The 22,271-nt window shown below is 40.6% G+C and overlaps 1 protein-coding gene across 1 annotated transcript; it reads left to right on the forward strand.

Moving 5' to 3' along the window:
• Positions 1-8,220: 8,220 nt before the first annotated feature.
• On the forward strand, positions 8,221-20,478 carry LOC143420427 (uncharacterized; the record flags this gene model as incomplete). Its single annotated transcript, XM_076888588.1, has 3 exons — positions 8,221-8,316; positions 12,969-13,901; positions 14,223-20,478. Coding segments are annotated over 3 exons (1,722 nt in total), but the record flags the coding sequence as incomplete, so codon positions are not given.
• Between the last annotated feature and the right edge of the window lie 1,793 nt (positions 20,479-22,271).

Below are 22,271 nucleotides of genomic sequence, written 5' to 3' on the forward strand. Positions count from 1 at the left end.
TCTTAGCCTCAGGACCTCACACAGTCCCAGCAGGTTCGGTCAGAAGATTTATCCCTTATACCAAAACGTCACTGGTTGAACTGGCTGCATGCATCTCTGAATGTAAATTGGTGCACTATTAATAGATCACTCTTGAACGGTATCGTCACCCTAATTTGCCCACTTAGTAAATCTCACTCATGGCCAAGAAATTGAAATAAATCTTGTTTCCCTGCTGGATAGTGATCCACTGTAACTCTGCTCCTCCTTCCTGTTTAGGATTTCTGTGGCTGAAGTAAAATTCCCTCCATCCATCACTTATCCCAGCTAACCCAAAGTAAAAGAAAGTTTTGCTCATCTTAAAAAAGCATTACAATAATGGGCATTACCAATGCAAACTGAATAATACAGAAGATGAAAGAATAGACTTTGATCAGTTAATAAAGCTCATGATCTTGATTCATTGTGGCTGCTACACAGATACTTCTGGGTCACTTCTCTCAGTTAGGAGCCTTCCTCACCAAACTGACTGTTGGACCACACCCCTGGTTTCATGAGAAGTTGTTTCAGCCACGATTTCTCTTCCTGTATTTCAGAGTAAAGACTGAAGTGACAAATGGAAACATGTTTAAAAAACGCAATGTGGGAGAGACATTGAGGTCCTTAGAAGTTACCCTGGGTTTTTCTGTCACCCTGCTAGATGTTACACACCTTGTTATTGGACTGATTTCTAAATTAAATGAGACGTAATATTTGCTCTTGGTTTGTTTCTCCTGTACAGAACCTTGCAGTACAACAGAAACCTAAAAACATTATTTGTAGTTGTTATTCTTAGTTGTTCTGCTGCCTAAATACCACAGGGTGTAATTATGAAGTTATTGAGCTGCACATACTTTACGACCTGCTTAAGTTCGAGGTCACAGCGTCTGTAGAGCAGCTGGAACATAATGAAGTCTACAAGGTTAAAGTTTTATCTTCACTTGTTGTTCTCTCTGCTGCTTGGTTTGATGGATCTGAGAGCTTTTGTTTTTATTACTGTTATTATAATTATCATTATTATTTTACTCTTTAAAAGCTTTAAAATAGTGTTTGTGTTTGAAAAAATGGATTTAAGAATTGAACAGAAACATCTGTCCTTCTGAAAATCGCCCAAAGGCACAGAGACAAACTCAAAGGATGCAACCTGTAACTTTCTCTTCCTTCATGTCAGCACCATCATCAATTATTTATATAAAATGCATATAGCAACAGTAACACTTTAGTTTGCATTTCATGATTTCTGTAACTGGAAAATATTATTTTCTGTAAAGACAGAAGTGACCGCATAGTTACAACATTAAAGTGAAATATTTAATAGTCTAATAACAGATTATGTGTTGAAGCTGTCGTTTCAGGAGGAGAGAAGCTGCAGAGAGGCGTGTAAGACTGCAACTCTGCTTCCTGGTCCCAGCTCTGGATAGTCATATTTTAGGGGGTTTAATAAATGTGTCCATATTTCTAGAAATGAGAGCTGCTCCATCCAAAGTGGGATGGATGCCGTCTCTCCTAACAAGACCAGGTTTCCTCCAGAAGGTTTGCCAATTATCTATGAAGCCCACATCGTTTCTTGGACACCACTCAGACAGCCAGCAACTTAAGGAGAACATGTGGCTAAACATGTCACTCCTGGGCTGTATCCCAAAGGCTGCTCGAAATGCGGCCCTCAAATGTGTCCTTCATTTCCCTGAATTTTAAAGATGTGTCGGTGTAGACTTCGTGGCCCAACATATCCCAGATTGCATAGCGCGGCGGTGGATGTGGATAATTTTGCCGAAAAAAACGGTGGAAGCGGAGCGGCCAAAGAGTAAACGTTTAAAAGTAAGTACTGTTATGATGTCTCAACAGGACCTGGAAAAACTAGTCCATGCATTCATCTTTAGTAGGCTTGATTACTGTAACAGCATCTTTACAGGTCTACCTAAAAAATCAGTCAGACAACTGCAGCTCATTCAGAACTCTGCTGCTCGAGTCCTCACTAAGACCAAAAAAGTGGACCACACCAGTCCAGCTCTGAGGTCTTTACTCTGGCTGCCTGTCCGTCAGAGGATAGACTTTGAAGTTCTGATGCTGGTCTATAAAGCTCTGAATGGTTTAGGACCAAAATACTAGTGATGGTGATATAAAGCCCCGTGATGAACTGAAGCTTTCATCCAACTGGTCGACTCATGGTTCGAAGCATTGTGATGATTCATTTGCTCTACTTCGCCATCAAGTGGACGATTCAAGTGAAACAAGCTCTGTGATTATAATGATGTGACGTGTAAACCGCTAAACTGAATAAATAAATTGTTTTCATGATTATTTATCCCGAATATTGTCTCAGTATGTCTGATACAAAAGAGAAAGTGGAACCTATCAGGACAGAGTTTTGGTATGATTGTGTAACTGTTAGAGCTGGGTATCGTCACTGATTTCTAGAATCGATTCGATCCGATCTGGGTAAATTTTTCCTCAGACAGTCAGAAATGTTATAATTCAGATCACGGATCAGTACATTTCCATATTTTTATATCTATAAAAAGAAAGATGAGATTTGCGAGACTTTATCAAAGGTGTAAGCATCACAGCAGATGCCTTTGTATCAAAGTAGCTGAGGCTAAAACAGAAAAACGATTTTATAAAAATATTCTGCAGTAGATCAAAAACGAAAGAAAACCATTAATCAACATATGAACATTACCTGATGCTGCTGAAGTGAAGCAGAGAAAAGTTACAGAGGTTTAGAGACACGGCTAAGCGTTTTGCATTTTGCATAATTTTAAAAAGTTTACATTTGTTCAGTAGCCTACTGAACAGCAGAAATTAGGTTTTCTTTTTGGAAGTAAGTAAAAGGGAAAAAAACAGCGACCGACAGCGCTGTAAACAACGGTAGACTTGTGCATAACAAGCAAGTGAATAATGCAGAAAACTGATTTTTAGACGGGAAACTGTTCTTGGAGTACAGAGAGAGACCACGAGCTGTGCATGAAGTGTGATTTTATTGTGGTGGAAGCAAAATAGCAAAAGTCAGAGGGAATTCATGGCTATGTTTATGTGAAGCGTAGTTTGGATCTTCTTTTGCTGCTGGTTCAGTCAATATTGTTTGGAGAGGTAAAACCTACAGCTTCAGAATCAGCGCAAAAAGGGCGTAAAACACAAGGCCCGCCGACAGATCAGAACCAGCGAGCTGTCGGATTTCGGCCCTAACCGTGTCCGTGCTGTCGGGTGAGAAAGGCCACATCTCACTGATTCTGATGTGTCAGCGGGTCCGCGCTTTGTGTTTACGTCTTTGTGCATAATAGCCTACGTGTATCCAGTGGCGTGCACAGACATTTTGGGGGGCAAGTGCTCCAGGGGGAAAAAAGGGCACTTTTTGCATATGTGGAAAACCTTTTCTTTTTATAATAAAAAAATCGCACAGGTTAAATGCAATTTGACTTTTATTTCAAAACATTCTCTAAAAATCAAAAATCACACCACAAAAAGATAAAATCTGTATCCAACTCTAAACTATATACATACATATTCTCAAGTGTCCATTAAATGGAGTGTACTGCTCTAAAGAAGCATCCTTCTTGGTGCCATGTCTTTGTAGATGTTGATGACCTCGTTGTAATTGATCTCCACATCTTTCTCAATGGCCAACAAGAGGAGATCAGACAACCTTTCTTCTCCACACAAACTTCTTAGTTTATTTTTGATTATTTTTAGCTTTGAAAAAGATCTTTCAACTGTCGCAGTTGTCACTGGTAGTGTTCCGTAGATCTGAATCATTTTGACAAAGGCAGGAAAGATCAGCTGGCCATTGTTTTCCCTCAGTATCAGAAATATTTCTCTGAGGTCTTTTGAACTAAAGCTGGAGTGGAAGACCTTTAATTCTGTTTTGAGCTGGTCCTCATCTTCTCCATAGAATTCACAGAGGATGTGGACAGCTTCAATGGCTTCTAGGTTTGGTGGGCCTACCCAGTTAGCATGCACAGTTAAGGGCTGGAAGGACTGAATGATTCTGGCCGTTGGGCTTCCAGTATTGTCCCCTTTGAACCTCCTGTTCAGTTCCCCAGTCATGATGTCCAGAAAGGTGAAATATACACCACTCCTGAAATATGCCTCCACTGACTCAAACTGAGCACCTACTTGAGACACTGTGGTGCTGTGTTGGAAACACACTGGAACTTTCCGCTTTCTCTCCTGACCAGGCACCACGGTAGGTACTGGAATGTTGAAACTCTCTGCCTTCTCTGATGCACATCTAAATATCTCTCCAAATTTCTCCTCAGACCTCATGGTTTGCAATGTGTGAAGCACACCATCAATTACCTTGTAGGCAGTGGAATGGTCCAACCCTTCTTCCTGCAGAGAATCTGATGCCAAAGCAGTGACTTCGAATACTGGTGTGGTGATTTCCATGCAGAGAATGAACATAAAATTAATGGCATTTCTGTACATCTGAGCATCACCTTGGGCCAGGTTAGGTGGGTCACTGTCACTGATGTCATCAAGGAGCATCAAAATTTCTCTGAAGTGCCTTCAGTGCTTTTTCCCTGCAAGCCCATCGAGTATCTGACAGCTGCTGGAGCTCCATAACACGTTGTCCAGGAAAGAGAGACTCCTGAAATTTGACCAAGGCAGCATGACGCTTTGGGGAGCCTGAGCAAAAGGCATACAATTTCTCCACCAAGTTGAAAAATGTCACAAAATGCTTGCTGGACTTTGATGCCTCCACTAGTACCAAATTGAGGCAATGGGCTTTGCAGTGCACATAGAGGGCCTTCTCATTGTGTGCACGGATTCTAGCTTGGAGACCTTTATACATGCCACTCATGTTGGCTGCTCCATCATAGCCTTGACCATACATGTTCTTCATCTCTAGGCCATTCTTTTGCAGAAGCAAGAACACTGTATTCTCCAGCTCCTGGCCTGTAGTTGTATCAACATTGCACACTTCGATGAATCTCTCCTTTATTTGCATATGATGAAAATATCGCACAACAAATGACACTTGCTCTTTGTGTGAAACATCAGAGGTTTCATCAAGTAGAATGGAATACATTTCAACCTCTTTTATTTCACGTTGTATCTCCTTCCTGATGTAAGTTCCTAGTGCTGCAATGATGTCATTTTGACTTCTGTTGGAAAGCAGTGACACCTGGGGCCTTGTCTTGGTGGCTTTAACTGTGGCAATTTTTTCCAAATGCATTTTCAGCACACTATCGTAGCGGGAAAATACATTGACTAATTCATGAAAATTGCCACGGTTATCACTGGACTCACTCTCATCATGACCTCGGAATGCTTGTCCCTGACGTGCAAGATACACTGTTAGGTCAATTAATCTTGTCAGGATTTCTTTGTTTGTCTGCCTCTCTCGCTCTCTAACTTCCACCCCTTTTACGTCTGAAACATCAAATGCAGACTGAAGGGCCTTTTTCTGGAAATTGATCCATCTAACCATGCTTGTCATGTGCATCTCTGCGCTGGAGTGTTGTTTGATTTTTTCAAGAGCAGTACTCCACTTTCTGATGCCATCAGTTGTCCAGGCTGTTCTGCTTTTATATTTTTCATCCGAGAGGAAAAGCCGACAACTAAAACAATGCATTGAATTAGCAGTGGGTGAGTATTCCAGCCACACATTAGCAGAAAACCACTGTTTCTGGAATGATCTCCCCTCAGTTTTTGGGTAAGGTATATCAGGCTGACATGGGCCCACATTGCAGCACATTGAAACGTATCTGTCATTGCGCTTTATTTTAAATGTATGGATGTGTGTTGGATCTGTTGGGTATTATAAAGCTGCTAACTTTGACATTATGTGATCGATCTGTTCTTCCTCATTGTGGTCTTCAGAGAGCACTACATCAGTGTCTGTAGGCCTAACTGAACCTGTTGCTGCATTGGTCGCGGCTTCATCTGTTTCTATATCTCCCTCTTCTGCTATGCTGGTAGATGGCATAGAGCTGCTTCCCTGCTGTGACTGACTACAATGGAACAATAATAATAATAATAGTATTATTATTTATCATAATAATAAGCTTAAACAGATAGTTTTAATAATAACCCATACTGCAAGTCTTGTAACATAGAAATAACTTTCGTAGGTACAAAATAATAGTTAGCTCAATGCCTGCTGATTAAGTTCATTAAAAACTAAGTGTGAACAGCTTTTAAGATTTTTCAATAGAATTAACTGCAAGGAGCAGGTTACATTAAAACATTAAAATAGAACCTGACTCTGCCCTTGACTCTGCCCTTTCATCTTCATTTTCCTTTGCTTTCATCCAGGAGAGCAGAGAACTGCTTCCCTGGGCTGCCTGTTGTAGATCCCTTTCTTTCTCCTTTCTCAGCCTCTCTTTCCTAGGCATTATGCTTGCTGAAATTAGTAAATAAATAGACCAAAATGTATGAGAACGAATAAGACTGACTGTGGTCATTACAAGAACAGGGCAGAATGGTCGTTTTCACAGGCAATTGGGAACTGCCTATTTTTCCTTTAGCAAATTAATGTGTTAATGTTGCCAATATGTTACACCAAAAAAAAATTAACATGTCTAACCAGTGCTTCTCAAAACTTTTAACATGCACCACCCCCAACACCGTACCCTTCAAACTACCAATAACAACGTCACTGTTCTGTCACAATCAGGTCACAACACAGTGCGTAAATGTCTGCGAGCATCGCTGAGTCAGTAACAACCAGTTAGGCTAAAGACTGCATCTTTAGACAGTTGGACGGTGTTCTAACTTTCTCACAGGAGACACCTACTAAAGACAGTCAAAGACATTAATTTCAATCTTACCAAAGTAGGACAGTAGTTGATGTTAGTTATGGAAAGGCTAATCCACAAAAACGGAGAAACGTCCATAATTCTATTATTCATAATCATGTCAAGGTTTTAGGTTTTTCTGCAGTTCCATCTCTAAAAAGTGTGATGTCTTCCCGTCACTGACTTCAGTTTGAAAACTTTGTATTTATTCACAGATTTCCGTGAGATCATCCTAAAATTTGTAACGAAAAATGGGCTCAAAAGAGCCCTCTGCCTAACGGCATGTAGCCTATAGCATAACGTGATATTTTCAATAGTGTATGCAAAAAGGTCAGAATTGATGGAGAGTGGGGGTTGCCTAAATGGTTTAGGTTACATTTTAAATGTGTCGTTTTTTTGTTTATCCATATGGATGGATGGAGGGGTAAGCTGGCAAAGTTTGTCATGTGCAGTTTCTGACAGGCTACTTCACAACAAAACAATTGCAGGTTGGTCTTAGAGGGCAAACAGAATAATTTCACTCGATTCATGGGTTACCTGACTGGTTGGGAAGGGAAAGAGCTGCCGTGTTGTCCGCCGTGGCTCCCAGTCGCTATAGTTAGCCTACTATGCCTACTCCAAGTACTCCTATGTCATGCCGCTGCTACACGCCTCACAACAAATGAACTGCGAGCGTGTTCACGTGACACGGTGACAGTGAAAAAGCGACAGGGTTCGGGTGTCTTTGAAGAAGGGGCACAAATCAAGCCATTATTTTCACACCTTTTTAAATCGCGCAGCTTTAAAAAAAAAAAAAAATCACGTCTTTCAAAAGGGCACTTTTTTGGACTGAGGGCAAAAGGGCAAGTGCTTCAGCACCACCTCGTCTCTATCTGTGCACGCCAGTGCGTGTATCTGCTGTCATTTACTGTTTTAGCTGTTTGGTGGTTGTTGAAATTTAGTGAGGTTTAACCTGAGATTCTGGCGTTTGGGGCAAAATAAATTTATATTAAAAATCGATTCAGGATTTTAATGAATCAATATCACGTTATCCAAGCTAGAATCGATTTTAATCGATAATCAAAACCCACCCCTAGTAACTGTGTAATCATGCTTATGTACATCTGGATAATGACACAAACTGTGTGGCGCTCCACTTTTTAATAAACTAAAAGACATTATAGGATCTGTAGTGTTGTTTATTTATATTATGGTACTTATCAGTTGTGATATTTATTACTGTGTGCATACTTTATTAGAAGAGAAAAAAAATCTCTTCCTTGCTGGTTCCATCGAAGAAGAAATGCTCAAGTAACTGTGTAGCACGTAGGTAATCCAATTCCACAACACAGCGTGATGAGGGAATCAGCTGTGTTTTGCTGCCCATTTTATTTCGAATCTGGCGCGAACCGGCGAGCCAGTTCCTGAATCAGTCACGTGGTACGGACTGCCCACGAGGCCTTGAACGTCACTGCATACGTAATCAAAGCGAGCCTCGATACGCGCTTCACAAAAATTCCCCCGAGATTACTCGACACGCTTCGAAGCTTCGACACATCACTACCTCTCACATCTAAAGGTAAGTGTCAAGGTAACTTTGAACTGTTCAGTCAATCTTGAGTTTATCGAAGTTTTCTGAAGGACGCTTTCTGTTGCTCTCTGTGAGAGAAGACCGTTAAAGGCGAGGCTCTCCAGAGTGTAGCAAAACAGGAAACCACAGCTGTGTGTGTAATGCTGGGCTTATGCTGGGCTTACACTGTGCGATTTTTGGCCCATTTTGAGCCGATTTTTGAGTCGTGCGACCGTTTTGGCGATCGGCCCGATTTTGGCCTTCATCGTGCGTCGTGCATCGCGTAGTATACGTGGGCTAATGCTGGGCAGACACTGTGATTTTTTCAGTCGCGCGATTCAGCTCCTACTCAAACTGTACGTTGACTCGCAGGGGTTAGAAGTTCATAGGTCACGGTGCAGGGTCTCACACTATACGGCCCGATGCTCTGATGCGACCCGAGTGCTCACACTGTGCGTCCATAAAATGAAGGTTATAACAGAAATCCTGTCGCTCGCTCTCCCTCTCTGTCTTTCACTCACACAGACACACCACCACCATCAACTTTGCTAAATTGCTAATGAAAAACATTGATCAGGCAGCTGTGATTGAGCAGCAGTGTAGATCCAACTATTTTCACGGTTGTTGTGGTCGTGATAATTTTGTGAGGCCACATCGAAAAGGCTCGAATGAGCTTTCCAAAGTTCTACAAGTTGTGCTCCCATCGCTTGTGTCCAGATCACACATGTGCTGTGCCGTCTTTTTCGCTGACATTTGTGTTTGCGCGTGCGCAGTGTGACAAACTGCAGTGACACCCTGGTCAGTTCTTCTTTCATTGACTGAAGGGTACCAACAATTTTGTCCACGTCTACGGCGCTACTCCCTCGGACTGAGAAACCCCTCTCTCTCGGGTCTGGGTGACGGTATTGCTCTTGAGCTCATGTAGAGCACACTGTCCTTGCTAGAGACAGATGAAGGCGGATTCCTCTTCACTCAAGTCTTCCTCCGACAGCTGGCTTTACCAATTCACTGTTGCTGGCTGCAAAGGGTTACTACTCACTTGCAGGAGTGGCCGCAACCACTGGCAATAAGCTGCTCTTTATAGAGGACTCATGCTCAGGGAGACGTTTTCTGGTACACTCTCTCTCCCAGAAGAGCCCCGGGAACGCTTGTGTCATCTTTGCATACCTCCACAATTACATATTGTTTAGTCTTTAAAAAAAAAATTGAGGTTTTCCGTGTACCACCAGAGAGAGACTAAGTACTACTAGTGGTATGTGTACCACAGTTTGAGAACCACTGTTCTAAACCATGCTGTGAAACTCCTGGGGACCACCCCTTAAGGGTGAGATTAAAAGTATATGTGTATGACTGAGGGGCTGCCCCTCAGATCTGCTCTGGGAGAAACATAAGAATGTAGAAGAGGTGAAGGGAGTGTGTTTTTAAAAAAACAAAACAAACAAATACGTTCGATAAAGTGCTTTCGGTTCGGTATGCATATGTATCGAACAATACAAAATCTTTTATTTGTTTTATCAACTTTTCTTCCAACGATGCTGTGTGTTGAGCGCTCAGTAGATCTGTGTTCGATTACCCCGCCTAGGCTGCACTGTCGAGTGCAGATCCACTGAGCGCAGCGCAAGCTAGCAAGACAGAAGCCAAGCTCGTTGCAATATGGCAACTGCCTCAACGCTACCTGAAATTGAACCTCCCCCACCTTCATTCAGATCTGGCGTTTGAAACTATCGTGATGTTCATGTGAAGCATGACCCTGATGGTAAGCGCGTCATGGACAAAAGTGAAACAGTATGTCCGATGTGCCACGCAATGCTCAATTGGTGGGAACTAGTGCGTTATCGCCGTTAGCTCGTTAACATGTTGATGCCGTCCAGCCCCACGCACACGATCCATGGTAACTCGTTAAGGGAGATTTGCAGCGTTATGGCGTTAACGTCATTTTAACGAGTTTAACGCTGACAGCACTAGTGGGAACACAACGAATATGACTACACATTTATGCCGACATCATCCTAGTGCAAAGATAAGTGGAAGCAGACAAAAACAACAAGCACGCATGCCACAAACGTTACCAGAGTCATTTAGGCAGCCGTTAGCACATGATTCTCCTTATGGGGACCTGATATGTTTAATATGCTGCTGAGAGTATAGCCCAGAAGAAGCGTATAGAATAGCTTTTATTTTGGAAAGAGCCATTTCTCTGTAATAAACTCTCTTTTCCAAAGATGAGTGATTCCTCAATCAGATTTATTTATTTATTTTTGTTGTTTCATCAACATTAAATTTAAAAACTGTACTTTTGAGTTAAAATATATATTTATAATGTTAATAAATGACTAATTAAAAAGGCATGAACTTTTTTTTTTGTATCGAAAAAATATCGAACCGTGACACCAAAGTATCGAACAGAACTGAACTGTGAATTTTGTGTATCGTTGCACCCCTAGTTGGAGGTAAAAGTGCTATAATGAAAAACATTTCAAGAAAATGTAAAATAAATGTATTCCAGGATAAAACACAGCTGTCTTTGTCTTAACGTTGCAAATCGGTGTGTCGGCCCACTGGGCATTTGATTCTAATAACAGGCCTCAGTCTCTCCTGCTACTGGTCTGCATACTGCTAAATCTGGTATCGGTGCTCAAACCTTTTGTGTCTGTTTGCACACCTCGGGAAGCAAAAATTTGTTGAACATATGAGACACTTTGACTCTTCAGTGCAGTGTGGAGCCTAACAAAGATCTGTTTTGTGTCCCAGCTGATCAGCAGGAGGAGAAGAGTCTGACGGAGCAGCAGAGGAACATTTTCAGCTACTTGAACTCAGCTCAGCCACTACAGAGAAAACAATGAGCTCAACACAGAAGGTGACAGACAGAGCAGGGCGATATGACCAAAAATATTTATCACGATATACGTTTGAAAATTTGCGATAACGATGTAGCTGATGATATAATTGACACTAGACAAAATACTTTACAACTCCACAAAAAACACGGTAATAACGACGGCCTGCTAGCATGTCCTACCACAAATAGAGTTTGTTGTGTATCTGACGTACGAAAGCTAAACCAGTTCCACACCACTGAAGTTGAAGCATTTTTACAAACCAATTCTGGTTCATCTGTTTCATTCAACGATCCGCTTTCACCCTTCTAATTCTCCGTCACCGCCATGTTTTTTCCTCCATGTGCGTGTGAAAACAAAGGCACTGCGCATGCGCGTTTTACCCATATTCTATCGTGATATTTCATTTTCTTATCGTTGCCCAACATTATACCGGTATTACTGTGAACGGTATGATATAGCCCAGCCCTACATGAAAGGCACCCTGATTGTGCACTAATCACACATTAAAATGATCAAAAGAGGCAAAACTGTGTGCCAGAGTCTCGGGTCAGCGTTTGTTTTTATGTCACAGCACCAGAACGATTGCAGGCGCTCATAAGAAGTTACCATAAATCACCACCTTTCATGGTCTCAGCACATCGACTCTGTTATTAAGAAAATGGGACAAGGCATAGCTATGGCTATGAAATGCTCTTTGTGTATCACTTCTTCAGTTATGAAAGATGTCATTAATGCACTAGTAATGTCTCATCTGAAGTATTGTTCAATCATTTGGTCAGCAGCTAATAAGACAGATCTACACAGACTTCAGTTAGTCCAGAATAAGGCGTCCAGATTAGTGTTAAGATGTTCATACTATAATAATATTGATAAAATGCATAATCAACTTTCTTGGCTTCCAGGCTAAAATATTCTATGGCTTACTTGTATTTATAAAGAAAGCAATTCTGTTAAACACACCACATTTATTTCTGCTCAGCTGCAGTATCCAGATGAAATACATAATGATATTACACAGTTTTCAACAAACTGCAATTTAGTAAATGCTCGAGTTAAAAGTAACTTTTTGTAAAACTGTTATATTTAGAGCAACGTTTAAGTGGAATAAATTGCCTTATAAAATTAGAGAATTATTAGCAACTATTCAAAACTTCAATGAACATTTAAAAGCTGATTTACAGAACTTTTAGTTGTTGTAAATATTGTAAGAGATGGTTTGTTTTTGAAATTTGTGTAATGTGCCTCAATGTTGTTGTTGTTATTATTATTATTATTATTATTATTATTATTATTATTATTATTATTATTGATTGCTTATATTTTAACAATTGTGAAACTTCACTGTGGATGTAAGACCCAAATCATGTTGATATTTTGAATCCACTTTATTGTATAATATTTTATGTGATTGTATTTGACGGAAGACGAGCAACATGGAAGCTAATGGGGTTCTTTTTGAATAAACAAACATAGGATTTAATATCACTGAATAATTATGTATAAATCTATACAAAATATAGAAATATGTAATAGGAAACAACAAAATAATATAAATTATAAAATAATATAAAAGTGTGTGTGTACAATCACGAGGGATGGGCATGATTTTAGTGTTTGAACAGTCATGAATTATTTTTAACAGCAGGTTGGATGTAATGTGTTAGAACTACCAGCAGGTGGGGATAAGAGACCTTTAAGGTGTTTGGTGCCACACTCCACCTTCAGGTTTAAAACTAGTGTTAATGGAGGGAGTTTGAAGGTTGAGTTTGTTCCACGACTGCATTTCACTCACTGCCTCTGTTTGTATCTCTGTCACTGCAGGACCAACATGGAGCGAGAAGTCAGCGCTCTCAGGAGGCCGACAAACCTCACAGAAGAAAGAGAGAGAAAAAACACACCTGTGACGAGTGTGGGAAGGATTTTACTTTGAAGGCTAATCTAAAACACCATCAGGTCATCCACACTGGAGAGAGACCGTTCAGCTGTGACTTGTGTGGAAAGTCTTTTTCCTTGAAGGGTTACCTAAAAACACACCATCTCATCCACAGTGGAGTTAAAGCGTACAGCTGTGATCAGTGTGGCAGAGCTTTTACTCACAGTAGCAACTTACAGAGTCATCTAGTTACCCACTCTGGAATTAAGGCATACAGCTGTGATCAGTGTGGCAGAGCTTTTACTCACAGTTGGAACTTACAGAAGCATCTACTTACCCACTCTGGAATTAAGGCATACAGCTGTGACGAGTGTGGGAAGGAGTTTGCTAGGAAGGATCATCTAAAACAGCATCAGGTCATCCACACTGGAGAGAGACCGTTCAGCTGTGAGTTGTGTGGAAAGTCTTTTTCCTTGAAGCGTTACCTAAAAAGACACCAACTCATCCACAGTGGAGTTAAAGCGTACAGCTGTGATCAGTGTGGCAGAGCTTTTAATTGCAGTAGCAGCTTACAGAATCATCTAGTTACCCACTCTGGAATTAAGGCGTACAGCTGTGACATCTGTGGAAAAACTTTCAGCCAGAGAGGGTTCCTAAATAGACACCTACGCATTCACACCAGACATGATGTGTACTGCTGTGAACAGTGTGGCAAATACTTTGCTACAGACACACAGTTAAAACGACACATGTTTATCCACACTGAGGGACGACCTTATAAATGTGACCTGTGTGAGAAGACTTTTAAAGCTCCACATTACCTGAGACTACACCAACAGATCCACACCAGAAAGAGACTCAACAAGTGCAGTTACTGTGAGGTATGTATTTATATTGTTATCTTGTCATTTTAGCCTGACTGTTTGGAACAACTCTGCTCATTAAACTGTGTTAGCATGTTAGCAATTCAACTGCATGGAAAAGCAGCTCTGATTATTCAGATTTTCATGTCAGTTATGATTTTAGTATTACTGTAGTATTATGGTGGTAGTATTGTAGTTATTGCAGCCCAGTAAACTGAGTGTGTTAACTGAAACAGTCAAATGTAATTGGACGTCTGCAGAGATGCTCTTTATTTCAGGCGACGTTCAGGATAAAAATGTTGAAGGACTGACTTACACTGTCTTTGTGTCTTTGTTTAGAAGCAGAGCGACACAGATGGATCCAGTTCTCAACCCTGTCATCACTGTGGTGGTGGGAAAGACTTTCATTGTGACCTCTGTGGAAAAACTTTCAGTTGCCAAGCAGACCTAAAAACACATCAACGTAGACACACTGGAGATAAACTGAAATACTGCAAAGAATGTGGGAGAAGCTTCCCCACATCAGGTGGATTAAAAACACATGAACTGATTCACAGTGGGGTTAAAAAGCACCTCTGTGATCAGTGTGGGTCATCCTTCACCACTGCATGTAAGCTTAAAAGACACAAACGAGTCCACACAGGAGAGAAACCATACAAGTGCAGACACTGTGACAGAAGCTTCTCAGATTCAGGTAATCGTAACAATCATGAACGTACACACATGGAAGGAAACTACAGCTGTGACCAGTGTGACAAGAGCTTCAGGAATCTCAGTTCATACTCCACACACAAACGATCCCACGTTACTAATAAACTGTTTCACTGTTACCAATGTGCCCAAACATTCACCTCATTGTCTGCTCTGTGCAAACATCAGCGTGATCACTCAGGGCTGAAATCACTCCCATCACTGGATCACAGTGAATCTGAAGAGACAGAAAGATCCTCTGGTTTCAGTGTCAGACTCAAAAAGCTTGAGATCAGGCTCCACAGAGTTCAGATAGAATCATTTAAACTTGTGTTGAACTGAACTGGTTGCTGGGCTGAACTTCTACATAATACAGATTTACATGGGATCTTATTTTCTGTTGTTTTACTGAGTCAGTTTTGTCCTTTTTTCTCTGTCCTGGGCCCTGTTTCAGGAAGCCGGTTTAGAAAACTCAGAGTGAAAAACGATACTCAGGGTTGAGTAACCCCGAACTGTCCAACTCGGAATATTCGGTTTCAGAAAGGCTGATAACAATTAGTTCAATCAACGCGGAGTTGCTTTAACCCCAAGTGAAGCGCGCGGACGAGGATACATAAAGCCCTGATAAGCGGAGCACAGATTAAGCGAGTCACCATGGAGACGGAGGGAAAGAAGGCGCGGTCAATGTATTTCACAGCGCTTGAGGCCGAAATTCTGATGGCAGCATATGCCGATAACATGCAAATTTCTCAGAAAAAAAGTAACACAGCCTCAGCTGCAAAACAAAGGGAGCATGCATGGCAAAACATAGCCGACAGAGTCAATGCGTGAGTGTTAATTTAAACATTGATCGAGGGATTTCCACCCATTTAACACGTTATTTTATCATATGTTATTTTATTTGTTATTTTATACATTTTATTTTGTGATGTGATGTGAGCGCAGGTGCAACCCAACAGGCCCCAAACGTTCCTGGCAGCAAGTAAAAATGAAATATAAAAATATAGTCCAAACAGGTAAGGTGTAATTGTATTATGAGCCACAGTGCTTGGTCTGTTTGTCCCATGTAAATCAATTGCAGTTAGAGGCTACATTAATTTTCTTTCTGTAAGCACTTATTGAAATTATCTGAGCACATTACAAGTACATATTTGCTTACTCTGTATGCTCAAATGTGGCCCGTTATAGCCAACAGAAAAAAAGCGGAGGCCCGAAAAACAGGTGGGGGTCCTCCACCACCACCACTCACAGAGGCTGAGCAGTTGGCCCTCAGCCAAAACAGTGGGCGCCCTGTGGCCGAAGGCATCTCTGCGGGGACATCCTCTGAGTCAATAACCCCGCAAGACACAAGCAGAGATGGGCAGTAACGCGTTACTTGTAACGCGTTACTGTAATCTGATTACTTTTTTCAAGTAACGAGTAAAGTAAGGGATTACTATTGCAAAATCGGTAATTAGATTACCGTTACTTTCCCGTAGGAACGCTGCGTTACTGCGTTACTAAAACCGTGATTTTTTTTGCGAGAATGTCTCATGACAGTGACGTAAGCAAGTGCGACGTTGGTGACAGCAGCTGTGGGCAGATCAACAATGGATAATATATCGAGTGCGGGAGAGAGTATGAGCGTGCAGCGTTTAAAGTGTGGAAGTACTGACCTTACTTTGAGTTTGATTCCATAAAAAGTGACAAAAACATTAGCGTCCATCGTGCGTGGGAAGAAAACTTCTTTTTACAGCGAAAAAAACCCCTAAACTTCCGAGCAAGCACCGAGTAGCTACGACGTGATGGGAAACTCACAGAGACACTCGCGCGGATTCTTCAACTGACCGCAGCACACCTACACCAGGGTAACCCTCCGCCTACCCTGCTCCTGCTTTACAGGTGAAAATAGAGCAAAAGGACCGCTGAGTCTTTGACTTTATTTATTTTCTGCTGTGTTTTACTTGCATCTGTTTGAAAGAGTGAGTGAAAACACAAAAAATATTTTATTTTATGTGCTGGAATGTGTAGAAAATAGGTTTAAATGTTAAACTAATTTATTCAAGTCAGAGAATGTTGCATATAATTAAGTGTTTTGCTTGATGCATAAAGTTAAAAGATTAAAACTGATAAAACAAGTTAAAAAAAGAGACTTTTCCATTTGATTACATTTTGTATGATGGATTATGTAGAAAAAGTAGAATTGGGCTGAAAGATCTATCACTTTATCACCTCTTCAGGTTGTAAATCGTGTTTTTAAAAAGTAACTAAGTAACTAAGTAATTAATTACTTTTGAAAATAAGTAATCAGTAAAGTAACGGGATTACTTTTTGGGGGGAGTAATCAGTAATTAGTTACTGATTACTTTTTTCAAGTAACTTGACCAACACTGGACACAAGTGCCTACATAGGGGGTAAATTCAAAATAATACATGATGTGCATACATCCTTTCTTCACAGTCACCTTTGCAGTGCTACTCATTCATTTGATAAACTCTTTACCATAATGGATTATTTTGTAGTGAAGTTATTTTCCTACTGATTTTGCCTTCCCTCAGTCTTGGTTGTCTTTGAGAGCATAATGACAATGAAGTGTAAGGTGATTGGTATGTTTGTTAATTGCCATTTGGTCCCTTGTAAGTTATAAGTGACCTGTATAAACCTCATATTCTATCAGTTGATGGTGATGGTGTACTGCATCTGGTGCAGCCTCCTGTTGAGCCAGACCAACATGCAGTTGTGAGTAATACTCCACAGATTATATGAGTTTACAGTAGAACAGCAATGTTGTTAACTTCTTTACTACAGGAAAATAATGAAGAAACATTGACAGCTGTTACAGAGGAGGAAGCAACAGAGACACTTTATGAGGTTTACATCTTTTAATACTTTGTGTACAGGAAACACAGGTGACCAATAAAGCCAGTTGAACAAAAAATCTGTTTATTCTTCTTTCAACATGTTGAGGTGATGGGTCAAAGGAAATGATTGTGACATATGGTGTCTCTGACTGCTCTTCCATCTTGTATGTCCGTGGGAGGGTCAGGATGTTCATGGTTTGGATCACTGCTGATGTTTGGTTCAGAAGGACAGTGTTCTCCTCTAATTGTGGCAATGTTGTGAAGAATCACACATGCCACAATAATGTCACATGCCCTTTCTGGGGTGACCCTGAGTCTTTGCAGGCACTGGAACCGGGCCTTAAGCATTCCGATAGTCATTTCAATTCTGGCTCTTGTCCTGCAATTAGCCAGATTATATCGCTGCTGTGGGCCCGGTTCAGGGTCAGGGTAAGGGGTAAGCAAATAGGGTAAACATGGATACCCCCTATCACCAAGCAAGTAGCCAGTGAACTCTCCTAAGACAGAAGGATACACTTCAGTTCAAATGTCCCTGAAGCAATTGGTCTTTATATATTTTAAAGTATTCTCAACTCACCATGTCCAAATTTTGTGCTCAGTGTACATTCACGGAATATTTGTGAGTCATGGACAGAGCCTGGCCACTTGGCTTCCACATTTGTGATAATGTTGGCAGCATCACATATGATCTTCACAGTGCAGAGAACACAAATTAGCATCCATTACTATAATGAAATAATTTGTTAGTTTGAAATGCTACAGGGAACTATGTACCTGCACATTAATGCTGTGGAAAGACTTCCTGTTCACATAGTCTCCTTCATTTACTGAAGGAGCAATGACTGGAATGTGAGTGCCATCTGTACAGCCAATCACGCCTGGGAACCGTGAAAATAAATGTAAAATTTAAGTAGTAGTCCAAGTAGCACCACATCATGAATTAAGTTTTGGTCATCCTGATACCTGCAATTTTGTGGCATCCCTCTTTGATAAATCTTGTGGGTCTATGACCGGGGAACACCACAAACGAGTACAGGAGACGTTTCAGTGCAACTGTAACATTCCTGACTGCCCGACAGACGGTAGCCTTGGAAACGTGCTCAGCTTCACCAATATTATACAGAAAGCTCCCGTTTGCAAAAAACCGAAGTGCAATACAAATAATATGTACAGAACTGAGAGGATGTCCACGATGTGTCACATGCGTAATATATGGCCTGAGGATGTTATCCAAATAACTTATAGATTGTGCTGAGAAACGGTAACGTTCACACAGAAAATCATCAGGAAATGATAAAATGTCCAAACGCGCTCTGATCACTCTCTCCCGGCGGAGAGCTCTGCGGAGAATTTGGGCTTCACGATCTACCGGCTCTTCAAGGAAGGGGCACGCCATGTCCGACACTTCCTACTGTCAGGTTTCCGACAAAGGGGCGGAGACAGTCAGGGTTAGTTGTAGTAAACCTGCTAGGGGGCAGGTTAGCTTCACGGCGTGTGTCGTCATAGTGACTCACTCAGGCTTCAGCTGAACTCGCTTTGTGAAACCGAAAACCCAGAGTTTTCGTTAACTCAGGGTATACTTACTCAGTTTTTCCACTAAACCGGCTTCCTGAAACAGGGCCCTGGTTTTGCTCGTCTGTAAATAATTGAAACTCAGTCAAATAGTTCATTGTTCTCCAGCAAAACGTTTTGGAAACTCATGTTTAACCTTTAAACTCTGACATGTTTTAGCACACAAGGCTTCATCGGGGAGTTCACTCATGATTGGACCATGAGAATAAAGGTTTTTAGTTCTTTCAAAGAGAGTCTTGGAGGTTTTTGATGTTTCTGTTTTTTCTGAAATCACCTGAAAGAAAAACTATTTTTCTTGCTTTATGTAGTGTGGAAGTTTTTAATGTTTCTTTCATCTGTGATGTTCTTGAATGTGTTCACATGAAGATGGTACAAATAAACTGTCCTTTTAGCTTTAGCTCCTAATTTATTCATTATTTGTGGATGTAGCACAGCAGCAGTGTCTTGATTAACACATGGAGGGCTCGGGATCTGATGGTGTCATCTCCCTAATTTGCCCACTGCGTAAATCTCACTCTTTGCCCAAGAAATTGAAATAAATCTTGTTTCCCTGCTGGATAGTGATCCACTGTAACTCTGCTCCTCCTTCCTATTTAGGATTTCTGTGGCTGAAGTAAAATTCCCTCCATCCATCACTCATCCCATCTAACCCAAAGTAAAATAAAGTTTTGCTCATCTTAAAAAAGTAACATACAAACAATAACTATAATACAGAAAAGGGCCATTAGATTAATAAATAATGTAGGGTACAGGGACCATACAAATGCACTCTTTGTCAAAATGCAAGCTATCAAATTCCAAGACTTGGTGAAGCTTAAAACAGCGCAGATAATGTATAAAGTAAGAAATAAATTGCTTCCCAAAGAAATCTGTAAATTGTTCATAGAAAGAGAAGGTGGGTATAACTTAAGAGGGAAATGGAATTTAAGAATACAAAGTGCTAGAACAACTTTAAGAACTATGTCTATCTCAATTGCAGGAGTTAAATTATGGAACAGTCTAACAGAAGAAATAAAAGACAGTCAAAACATAAAACAGTTTAAAGTAAAATATAAAAACCTAATTTTAAATAAGTATAAGAATGAAGAAAACGGGGTTAACCCAGGACGGTAATGTAGCTGGTAATGGTGTTGCGGTTCTTTTTTGTTATTTTGTTTTGTTTTGGTTTGTTGTTTTTCCATAACTTGTGTATCTGCAAATATACACATTTTGTATTTTTCATATGAAAGAAACTATACTGTGGTGGGGCTTGCTAATTTCTTGTTTTGATTTATGTATGTTATGTTTTGTTTTACTTCATATGTTTCATATGTTGTTTGTTTAATTTAAGACAAAAAAAATTAAATGAATGAATGGTAAAACTTGAGGGGGTAGGGACAAATAAGTAAATACTTCAGCCTACTCCTTTTCAAACAAATAATGGAATGATATTTTGTAATGATTGTGAAGGCACATGTTTGAAATGTTTGAAATAAAAATGAACTGAACTGAACTGAACTAAAACAGCATTACAATAATGGGCATTACCAATGCAAATTGAATAATACAGAAGATGAAAGAATAGACTTGGATCAGTTAATAAAGCTCATGATCTTGATTCATTGTGGCTGCTACACAGATACTTCTGGGTCACTTCTCTCAGTTAGGAACCTTCCTCACCAAACTGACTGTTGGACCACACCCCTGGTTTCATGAGAAATTGTTTCAGCCATGATTTCTCTTCCTGTATTTCAGAGTAAAGACTGAAGTGACAAATGGAAACATGTTTAAAAAACGCAATGTGAGAGAGACGTTGAGGTCCTTAGAAGTTACCCTGGGTTTTTCTGTCACCCTGCTAGATGTTACACACCTTGTTATTGGACTGATTTCTACTGCTGGACTACTCCTGGGGAGAGTAACAATACTCTTACTAATTAGCTCCCTTTCACACCTTTGGGGATATTTATTTTTGTGCTTGCAGCGCTGTGAGCCAGAACAGCGAGAGAAAAATCTGCAACAGCGACGAGCCGAATGCTTAAGTGAATCCCAGCAGCTGCACATGTGCTACGCTGATTTAGAGGATATATTTGCTCTTCATAATTCATAACTTCATAATTACACCCTGTGTAATTATGAAGTTATTGAGCTGCACATACTTTACGACCTGCTTAAGTTCGAGGTCACAGCGTCTGTAGAGCAGCTGGAACATAATGAAGTCTACAAGGTTAAAGTTTTATCTTCACTTGTTGTTCTCTCTGCTGCTTGGTTTGATGGATCTGAGAGCTTTTGTTTTTATTACTGTTATTATAATTATCATTAATATCTTTAAAAGCTTTAAAATAGTGTTTGTGTTTGAAAAATGGATTTCAGAATTGAACAGAAACATCTGTCATAAAAATCGCCCAAAGGCACAGAGACAAACTCAAAGGATGCAACCTGTAACTTTCTCTTCCTTCATGTCAGCACCATCATCGATTATTTATAGTAAATGCATATAGCAACAGTAACACTTTAGTTTGGATTTCATGATTTCTGTAATTGGAAAATATTATTTTGTTTAAAGACAGAAGTGACTGTGTAGTTGCAACATTAAAGTGAAATATTTAATAGTCTAATAACAGATTATGTGTTGAAGCTGTCGTTTCAGGAGGAGAGAAGCTGCAGAGAGGCGTGTAAGACTGCAACTCTGCTTCCTGGTCCCAGCTCTGGATAGTCATATTTTAGGGGGTTTAATAAATGTGTCCATATTTCTAGAAAGGAGAGCTGCTCCATCCAAAGTGGGATCGATGACGTCTCTCCTAACAAGACCAGGTTTCCTCCAGAAGATTTGCCAATCATCTATGAAGCCCACATCGTTTCTTGGACACCACTCAGACAGCCAGCAACTTAAGGAGAACATGTGGCTAAACATGTCACTCCTGGGCTGTATCCCAGTTCAGGGTCTGCAGCCTTAAAGGCTGCGTTTTAAGGCCGATTACGTCACAGCATCGCGACGAAGGCTGTTCCAATTCAAAGGCTGCTCGAAATGCGGCCCTCAAATGTGTCCTTCATTTCCCTGAATTTTAAAGATGTGTCGGTGTAGACTTCGTGGCCCAACATATCCCAGATTGCATAGCGCGGCGGTGGGTGTGGATAATTTTGCCGAAAAAAACGGTGGAAGCGGAGCGGCCAAAGAGTAAACGTTTAAAAGTAAGTACTGTTATGATGTCTCAACAGGACCTGGAAAAACTAGTCCATGCATTCATTTTTAGTAGGCTTGATTACTGCAACAGCATCTTTACAGGTCTACCTAAAAAATCAGTCAGA

The sequence above is a fragment of the Maylandia zebra genome, linkage group LG9, assembly GCF_041146795.1.
Source record: "Maylandia zebra isolate NMK-2024a linkage group LG9, Mzebra_GT3a, whole genome shotgun sequence".
Lineage (NCBI taxonomy): Eukaryota > Metazoa > Chordata > Actinopteri > Cichliformes > Cichlidae > Maylandia > Maylandia zebra.